Source organism: Panthera leo, chromosome D1 (assembly GCF_018350215.1).
Source record: "Panthera leo isolate Ple1 chromosome D1, P.leo_Ple1_pat1.1, whole genome shotgun sequence".
Classification (NCBI taxonomy): domain Eukaryota; kingdom Metazoa; phylum Chordata; class Mammalia; order Carnivora; family Felidae; genus Panthera; species Panthera leo.
This window is the reverse complement of record NC_056688.1, coordinates 22,897,105-22,907,281: the sequence shown is the minus strand read 5'-3', so window position 1 is coordinate 22,907,281 and position 10,177 is coordinate 22,897,105. Positions and strand designations below refer to the sequence as shown.

The 10,177-nt window shown below is 43.1% G+C and overlaps 1 protein-coding gene across 2 annotated transcripts in view; it reads right to left on the bottom strand.

The window, feature by feature from the left end:
• Window positions 1-225: 225 nt before the first annotated feature.
• Window positions 226-10,177, bottom strand: part of DDX25 (DEAD-box helicase 25) — a 20,580-nt gene continuing 10,628 nt past the window's right edge. For both annotated transcript variants that reach the window (XM_042904378.1, XM_042904377.1), the window contains exons 9-12: window positions 5,460-5,697; window positions 4,203-4,365; window positions 1,974-2,162; window positions 226-513 (exon numbers count right to left, since the gene is read on the bottom strand). In XM_042904378.1, the coding sequence (XP_042760312.1) occupies window positions 452-513; window positions 1,974-2,162; window positions 4,203-4,365; window positions 5,460-5,697 (652 nt within the window). In that variant the 3' untranslated portion in view covers window positions 226-451. The remainder of the gene's footprint in view (window positions 514-1,973; window positions 2,163-4,202; window positions 4,366-5,459; window positions 5,698-10,177) is intronic.

Genomic DNA, 10,177 nt, shown 5'->3' with positions numbered 1-10,177 from the left:
TGAGGGAGAAGGACACTACTAGCTCTAAAGGGTCGCCCAGGGAGTGAGGCCTGGAGCTGTCGGGCTTCTTCCTGGCCCGCGGCTCAGATCCCAGAACTGGTGAAGTTCTACTGCCATCTCGTGGCACTGTGACATGTTCACAAGAGGCACACTCTGCTCAGACCCTACAGACGAAGTTCCCCAAACACCCCAGTGGCCCACACAAAGATGATACCTGCAAAAAGGTTAGAATAAGAAATAATCTTGCTTTTTTATTCAAAAAGATCAGTGCTTCACACCAACTTGGTTTCAAAAAGACCTCATGTCTTAAGACTAAGGCTACCATGACATTTATTTTGCCATATTTAACAGTTTCACTTTGAAAAAGCCCCAATGGAAAAAATTACCTTCAAAACCCATTGGGACATTCTCACATAAACTAGGACATTTCACAAACAACACAGTTCTGTCTTCAATATTCAATCTTTTCAATCTCATCCATGTCTTCAGGGTCGAGCTGCTTGATACTGCTATCTAAGAGAAGGGAAGAGAACAGAAGCAGTCTTAGCCTGGGGCATACACAGAATTTCATTCCACCCAGCTCTGAATATCTGAAGACAGTGACACCTTCACAAATAAGTGTTCCTGTCATCCCCTGTATGGAAAGCCCTGAGAGAGAACATTCTCTAGATTAGATAAGGAAGAGATAGGATTAAAATAACCAATTAAAACTAACTAAAAGAGCATCAAATGTACCAAACAATAGAACATCTGTGTCTAGATACCTTGGGGCAGAAAAAAAGGCCAGAGTGCAGGTGAGGGGAGCCTGGGAAGGGGCGTGGCCCTACTAGGAGGAATGAATGGGCGTGTGTGGGGTGGGGTGAGGGATGGCAACAGGGAGGGAAGCTAAGGTGCCTCTGCTGAGGTCACTTCCCAGGATTTGGTCATAAGGAGCTTACCATAGCAGGCGTGGATGGATGGTAAGGGTTCTTTCTGCCTGCCATCCCTCCTTGCCTCTCCTAACACAGAGTTGCTTAATCAACTTCCCTGAAGCGTCCATGGATGTGCTACAGTCTAGACTTTCCAAAATCGTATTCCAAACTGCATAGGTGTGCCTCTATGCATTTCCCCAGGGACAGTGTCCATTGCTTCCCACAAAAGTTAAGTACCGTTTTCCCAAAAGGTGAAGATATATTCGGGGTCATTCGAGTGTACCTCTCCCCCTGCTCCCCAGTCATGTCCGTGGGCCTTGGGGCCAGGGGTAACTGAGAAGTGGATGCCTCAGGTTACCATCAGAACTTCCATCAGAGCTTCCATCAGAGTGCAAGCTGCTGGTCCAAGAGCCCAGAAGGTTACCAGAGTCTGCCTTGTTTGGATGTGGGGTGGGAAGAAGGGCAGCAGATCTCAGAATTTAGGACTATCCTAGTTGGTGGGGGGGCCAGAGGAAGAGAACAATGTAAATAAGAGGGGAAGCTGGGGACAGAATATAATTTTTTTCAAGTTTATTTGAGAGAGCGTGTGAGTGTGAGTGGGGGAGGGGCAGAAAGAGAGTCCCAAGCAGGCTGACTTGGGGCTCGAACCTACAAACCATGAGATCATGACCTGAGCTGGAACCAAGAGTCGGACGCTTAACCAACTGAGCCACCAAGCACTCCAGGAACAAAATATAATCCTAAAGGACTTTATTACTTTGTTTTGGATGGTGCTTTTAGGACATGAAAAGCTGCCCCGGGTCCCATAATGGGCAATAACATAAACCTGAGCTCATATTAATTCCACTTGATTTTTAAGTTGTTCTTCAGCTACCATATATGGATGATTTACTCAACGGCCTCACATTAGGAGCTCTAGCACTCACTGTGGATTAGGAGCTTCCCACTCCCTGGCTCCTGCCCCCATAGACCCTAAACCTCTGGGTACTAGGTCCGTGACAGACACCATCACTGTCACCATCAGCAGGATGCACAGTTCCCACTGTGACAGGTGCTACTTACTAAAGTGATCCTGGATCTTCATAAGCAGGGGTAGCTTATCCACCTCAATCATGTTGAAGGCCAGGCCTTTCTTCCCGAAGCGCCCCGTCCGCCCTATGCGGTGAAGGTAGGTCTCATAGTCTGGCTCCTCAGCTTGGTTTACAGGGAGATCAAAGTTCACAACAATTGTGACCTGCTTCACATCAATCCCTGGAAGAGGAAAGACACTGTGGGGTCCTGCGACTGTCTCCTTAGGACACAGCTGTTCATGAGCCCCATCTGCCAGGGAAACTCTCTCTTAACAGCCATCATTTACAAACAAAAGCTGGTTTTATGTCACTGAAGTGGATACTGTGGTCAAGCAATTTGCTGGCCCAGGGCGCCTAGGATGCTAGATTTAAGAGTGTCAGTAGAAGCTAATTCTACAGAAGTTTCAGTATGTACAAAGAGCGTGTGTTGTGGACAGGGCTCTCGCCAAGCCCACAGAGCCTCCTCTCCGTTCCTACTGTGCTAAGTCCCCGGCAGGAACCCCTGTCTCACGTGCCCTACCCTTCACTGGACCCCACGCCACTCCATGCCGCAGTCATGGTTCCAGCCAGGACTTTTTTTTATCCCTTGCCTCACTGTTGTAACAACCTCCAGACAAGTTCCCCCTCTTCTCTCCTCCAATCTCTCTGACCACGGTCACCATGGCAACGTCCTGGACACCTAAGTTCAGGGCTGACTGCCCAAACTGCACAGGATGAAGCACAAACAATTCCAGATTTCCAAACCACCTGAAGTCTCATCTCTTCCTCTCCTGACTCAAATCCAACACTGTAGTCACACAGCCTTGCCATTTCCCAAGCAAACTGTAAATTCTTATCAAATTAGATTCTACCCTTTCTTCAAAACCTTTCACATCTAACGTTCCTGGAAGAATTCTATGATCCCCCAGTGCCTCTGTCTCCCAGCACTACAAAGCTGTCTCGGTCACAATCCTTGTCCTCCTTGGAGCTCCTGGTGCCCTCTTTCCTCCAAGGTCTAGAGGTGTGCCATCCAATATGGCCATCTAACTTTAAATTAATTCAAATTACAAGTTCCTCAGTCACACTAGCCACATTTCAAGTGCCCAGCAGCCCTATATGGCCACTGGCTACCAACTGGACAGCACAGAACAGAACATTTACTTCAATGTAGAAAGTTCTACTGGATGGCACTGGTCTAGATAGTCAAGTGCTAGACGCTGAGCTCCTGAGGGGCTGGGACCTCATCTTTTCTCAGGCTCCTCTTCCACAGTGCTGAGCTCCACCTGCATAGCAGGTCTTCATTTCTATCTGAATGAATTAGGAAACATGGTTTGAGTATGGGGTGTAGGCAAGGGTATGGGAAGAATGAATAATGTAGGAAGGCCTGTCTCCTGAAAAAACAAAGAATTTTCCCCGAAGTAGTCAATAGTTTTAAAATTAAAAACACCTCAGAGATGATCAATGTTAGTCATTAGGGAGCATGAGTCAAAAACACAATGAGATACCACACACATCTACTAGAATGGCTAAAATGAAAAAGAGTGGCAGTATTAATTGCTGGCAAGGATGCAGAGCAATTGGAACTCTCCTACATTGCTGGTGGGAATAAAAAATGGTACAGTCACTTTGGAAGACAGTTTCAGTTTCCTATGAAGCTAAACATACATTTACCATATGACCCCCAAATCCTACTTTATTTATCCAAGAGAAATGAAAACATGTCTACACAAGACCTACATATGAATGTTTATTACAGATTTATTCAAAATAGCCCCAAACTGTGAATAATTCAAATGTCCATCAACTCGTGAATGAACTAATTGTGGTATATCCATTCAAGGGAATATGACTCAGCAATAAAAAGGACCTAACTACTAATATATGTCACAACACTGATGAATTCAAAAGCATTATATCAAGTAGGATAAGTCAGACACAATGGCTACCTATATATGATTTAATTTATATAGCATTCTGGAAGAGACAAAAAAGTAGACAGAAATCTGATCAGTAGTTGCCAGGGGTCAGATGATATGAAGAAGAGGCTAGCAGCAAAGGAGCACAAGGAAGTTCTGGAGGGAGAGGGAAGTATCTGTACTTTGATTATAGTGATGATTACATGACCCTATATGCTTGTCAAAAATCTCACTGTATGCTTAAAATCCATGAGTTTTATCATACGTAAATTATATACTTCAACAAACTTGACTTTAAGCGTGTACATACACAAACACACACACACCTCGAGCACAGACATTGGTTGTTATAAGAACTTTCTCTTTCCCATCCCGAAACCTCTGAATGATGGAGGCTCGCTGATCCACGGTCAGCTCTCCGCTTAACAAAGACACTTGGTGGCCATCCTGCATCATCTCCACAGTCAACCACTTGGCATTTCGACGAGTCTACATGAAAACACAAAACCCAGCACAGCATCCCAAGTCAAAGCAGACCTGCTGTGTTTGCAATGCTCACTTACGCATGATGGGGAAGCCAGAAATGGCTGCACAGGGATTTTGCTTTACCTCTCCCTCAAGTCCTAGAGAAATCTTAGAATAGGCATGGAATTTGTCCACCCCCTGTACTTCCTAGGGTCACATCCTCTCAACCTTTAGGAGCTTTGACTTCTCAGCCATTAAGGAGAGATAAAATGCTCGCCTACCTCACGTGGTAGTGTGATGACAAAATGGGATAATGCAGTAATGACACCCTTAGTCCCTTTAAGAAGAGTGCTTCATGTCTGCCAGGAATCTCGCTCAAATCTTTACATGCATTACAGTCATTTGCTCTCACAACAACCTGATGACATAGCTACCTAAATTAAAAAAACCCAAAAACCCAAAGCTTAAAAACATGAAATCACTTGCCCAAGGTTTCATGGCTAGTCCGTGGCAGAAGCGAGCTTTCTTTTATTCTACAAGTATGTGTTCAGTGCTGTCCCTGTGCCAGGCAGGAGCCATTCTAGTGGGCTACAAAAGTAAGACAGATGAGGTCCTGCACTCATGGAGCTTACAGTGTTTGTGGGGTAGAGAGAAAATAAAACCAATGCGTGAACATGAAACATGTCCGATGGAAAAAGTAAATATGAAAATAAAAACAGGGTAATATTAACAGTGAGAGACGGAGTGGCTACTTTGCTCATAGTAAGTTAGGAATTAGACGAGAACATTCTTAATCTGATGAAGGGTGATCTGTAAAAACCCAACAGTAAACATCAACCTAAATGGGGAACTGTTAGAAGCAATCCCCCTAAAATAATGATGCCCTCTATTTAACATCATATTGAGGTCCTATTCCATTGCTTAATATTTCTAAGTTTCACCCACAAAATACAGATTAATTCCTATACCAAGCTGTTCTGAAGATTACACTAAATACCCTCCGGTACAAAAAGTGCTTGCGATGGCACCTGGCTCTATGGCACTTATTAGTATTACCATCCCCTCGCCTCCACATGCAGGGAAGTCTGGGCATGACGAAGACAGATCTCAGCAGTTACCTGGCAGAAGATGATGGCCTGACCAATGGTGATGCCACCATAGATGTTGCACAGAGCTTGGTATTTGTCTTTCCTATTCTCACACAGCACATAATACTGTCGGATGTTGTTCAGGGTCAGCTCCTCTTTTCTTAACTTGATAACATTAGGGTCAGGAATGATTCGCTCTGCAAACTGCCACACAGAGTCCTCAAAGGTTGCTGAGAAGAGGAGCATCTGGCACTCAGAAGGTAAAGCTCTGTAAGAGACAAGGGGAAGACGGCCGGGCCGTCAGCCACTGCCATCCCTGTTGCTCTCCTTGGAGGCATCTTCAAGCACATTACACCCACTGCCATGAGGGCTCAGTGGGTGAAGTGCTGCCCATAAGCTCCACCTCTGTGCAAAGGGCCACGTGTCCTGCCCTTTCTTGCCAACCAGAATTTGGAAAAACACATGAACTGAATGTAGAACTCAAGGGCAAAATTTAGATATGTATTTTGGAGGGTATGGGGTGTCACTTGACAAGTGTCTTCTTTTATTTTATTAAAAAAATTTTTTTAACATTTATTTATTCTTGAGAAGAGAAAGACAGAGCATGAGTGGGGAAGGAGAGAGAAAGAGGGAGACACAGAATCTGAAACAGGCTCCAGGCTCTGAGCTGTCCGCACAGAGCCCTACGTGGGGCTCGAACTCACAGACCATGAGATCATGACCTGAGCTGAAGTCGGATGCTCAACCGATTGAGCCACCCAGGCGCCCTGACAATTGTCTTCTTAAAAGAGGCAAAATCATGGAGCCAAGAGTGTGGTCTAGATAGTCTTCATGGTATCGTTTCACACAAAGTTAAATGTGGGGAAGGAAACAGGCTAGTCATTCAATGGCAGGTGTTATAGTTCTTGGGAGGAAAAGAACAGCAGCCGCAGCTAACTTTATTTGGAGTGGGAAGAACCTGGATATACACAAAAGGGGAACAAAAGATAAAAACGCTACTGCATGCAAAATATGAGCTGAACCCATAATGAACAGAGGGCCAATTTACATAAAGTTCAACAATGAGTAAAATGAATCTATGGAACTAGCAGTCAAAACAGAGGTTAATCCTGAAGAAAGGGGGCTAGTGATAGGAAAAGAGCCACAGGGACCCCTGGAGAGTTGGGGTTCTATTTTTTGGTCTGGGCCATTGTTACATGAACACGGCCTCTTTGTGATAATTCACTCAACCGTACACTTGTGATTCATGTATTTCTCTGAACACATTTTACACATCAATAAATTTTAATTTAATCTGATTTCACTGGAGAGAAATCATTGCTTTTGGGGGGAAGACAGAGCACCTAGAAGATAAGGCATTAGTGCTACAAGAGAGCGGGAAAGATCATGGAGTCCAGCGAGTCCCAAGTACTCTGTCAAGTCTGGGGTCTGGATCATCTGGGCAGCTTTCCAAAGTAACGATCTGATAGACTTCTTGGCAACTGTGGTAGACCGCCTACATGCATACCTCCTTAGCTTCCCACATACCACTAGTATGATCATGAAGAGATAAAAAGATATGAATCTACAACAACATGGAGACAGAAAAGGAGACACTGGTGGATGAGAAATTTCAATACGTTTCTGGAAGATGGGAAACTCTGGTAAACAAGAAAACATGAGCGCTACAGATGGAAATGGTGATGACAAGGGTGGTTGAGCTGCAAAGGCAGTGGCTCTCTCAGAACCCCTGAGAGCCCTCAGAGCTGTGGGCACCAGAGGCCAGAGTAAGTGGGGGCGGTGTGCCAGAAGATATGAAGGATACTGTGCATTAACTTGCTTGGGGGGAGGGGGTCAGTGGGGGAGACTCTTGGCCATCTGCTATATCACAGTTCTCCATCTGGAGAAAGATGGTACCGGGACTTGCATCCCAAGGCCTGTGCCATTTCATTCCAAAAAGACAACGTACACAGACTACATAAGGAAAGGAAACACGGGCTGTTCTGCAATCCACCCTGGATTTTGAAGACTTTGTAGGAGAAACAGAATTTAAACTATTTCATTAATAATTTTCATATTGATTAAATTGACTACTTGTTGATATGCTACTTTTGATTTTGATATATATAAAATATAACATGAACTTCACCAGTTTTTTCTTATGTGGCTATTAGAAAATTTAAAGTTACACATGTGGTTTGCATTATCTTTCTATTGGACAATACTGCGATTTAATCTTTTTTAAGCAAAAGGAAGAAAATCAACAATGGAAGGGTAAACAACCAACATAAACACTCTAATTATTACTTAATATTCTCTTGAGTAGGCAGCCCTTTTCAGCTACCGAATCCTTCGTTCTCAGTTATATATAAACACACCAACTTAGCGTAAAGGATGGCCAGAAGGGAGTCTCACTTGATCTTTGGCCAAAATTATTTTAAATAGGAAGGCTGGCTGAAAACGTGTGTGAGGAGCAACTGGACCCCACCTCATTTCAGGCAGCTGAACATGTGCAAGTAGAAGTCTACTGTCTGTGCAGAAATCCCAGACTTGGGGATACCAGCCTCAGTAGAAGGTAAGGGTAAAGCAGAGAGCTGAAAATAAGGAATGAGGGGAAATATGCACATGAGAAAACACAGCCCACTCCCTGGTCCTCCCAGAAGGCCAGCAACCAAGTGTATGTCTCCTGGGGAGCTGTCAATAAGGTTCTTGGTTCCTAATTTTAGATTTTGAAAGGCTGGCCATTGTACCACCAGATTCGAGGGGGGAAAGGCCTACCACAAAAGACACAGACTGTAGCAAAAAACAAAACAAAACAAAAAAAGAAACTTAGGTAATTCAGAGCCAATGTTGAGAATAGAAAAAAAAAATTTAAATACTATAATTAACATCCTCAGAGAGACAACAGCAGCATATTGCATCCATGACAAGAAAAGGAAGTTATGGAAAAGAAACAGGGAATGCCAGGACGATCCAGATAAGACAGAAAAAGGCAGCTAAATGACTGTGTTACTTTAACGACAGATGGAAAGACACACTCAACTGGGTTAAAGAGGTAAATACCAAAAACAAAGCAACTGCACCACATGAAGGGAAGAACAGGGGGAAAGCATGGTGGAGGAGGAGATGTGAAAAGCATACGTGGAGACCAAACATCACAAGTTCAGGATGAGATGGGCACCATTTCTAAATTCAAAGCTGTTTTGCCTTTTTAAAGCACACCAGTGCTCAGCTGGAAACAGTGGATGCTGAATTAGTTTGGCCATACCATACAAATGGATATGCATTATTGTATCCCTCCCTTGATATCTCTCTGAAACTGAGGAAATTTACATTTCCTGTTTAGAGGCTGCAGGTAAAATGTCCTGTGGGTGCACAAATGGAGAACATTTTGACCACAGATGTCTTACCACTTTCAGTGTACAGCTAATTCTATAAGATTTTACCAATGATCATGCTGTCTACACTATACCGGATGATATGTCAAATCATAGCAACAAGAAATATATTCCTCCTATCTCTTAGATACTTTGACTTGAAAAATGGGAGTTCAAAACATCTCCTTGACTTCTATAAAGTTTTAATAAGTCACGGAAAATCTAAAACTGAAGACTGTTGATATCCTATCCAAATACAAACTAGCTTTTGTTCAACTGTCTGCATATGCTGCAGACAATGCAAATATAAATTCTGACAGATTCCACTCAGTCTATAAACTTATCAAAGAAAACAAAAAGATCTTGCTAGCTAAATATCCTGCATACTTCGTAGACCACACTTATAAAAGGCATATAATTTGCTAAACTGTGATGCTGAGCTTCCATTACCAAGGTTTTTGGTGACTTTTTAGTTTCCTTAAAAACTGCAGAAGCATCTAGTACATTTTTTACTGTATGTTAATGGAAGAAGAGAGTCACCTTGGACATATGCCTATAAGATGCCTATCATTGCTGCTGGCCATGAAAAAGAGTTAAAATGTTAGTCAGTCATAAAATCGTATCTTCCAAGTGTGAGACAAAAAGAACATCTTTCTCCAACTTGAAAATGTGCTGAATATAGGAATGGAAAAAAGAATTACGGTAAAACAGAAATGATATGCTGTGTGATGCCCTGAAGCAAAAAAAAAAAGAAAAAAAATACTCATTTTAAAGGAAGTAAGACTTCTTCAGAACTCAAGACTGTCAGCAGAAAAGGGAATTAGTTGAACAAGACTTTCTTGTTCCTTTGCTAAAAACTGTAACTTACTCGGAATCCATCTTGGATTTCACAGACTTAAATCCCCTCGGTGCTTCACAACCATTTCCCTGAGAATTACAATGCTAAATAATGGACTTCAGAGTGTTTAAAAACGATGGACATTTTAGACCCGGGTAACCTAAGTGGTGGATTTTATAGATGTGAAGGATCTGAATGACAAATAGCTTGTCTACAAAACAAGCCTGCAGACATAGATGTGGATGTTTCTAGAAAGCTAGACATGAATTCTTGCGTGTTTAAAAAAACTACTGTTGCTAGACAGTAAACTCTTAAATAGTTCATGTTTAAACACTTTATTATTAATGTTTCTATTTATTTTTGAGAGAGAGAGCACAAGCAGGGGAGGGGCGAGAGAGAGGGAGATACAGAATCAGAAGCAGGCTCCAGGCTCTGAGCTGTCAGCACAGAGCCCGACGCAGGGGTTGAACTCATGGATCATGAGATTATGACCTGAGTTGAAGTCGGATGCTTAACCGACTAAGCCACCCAGGCGCCCCCCTTAAACACTTTTG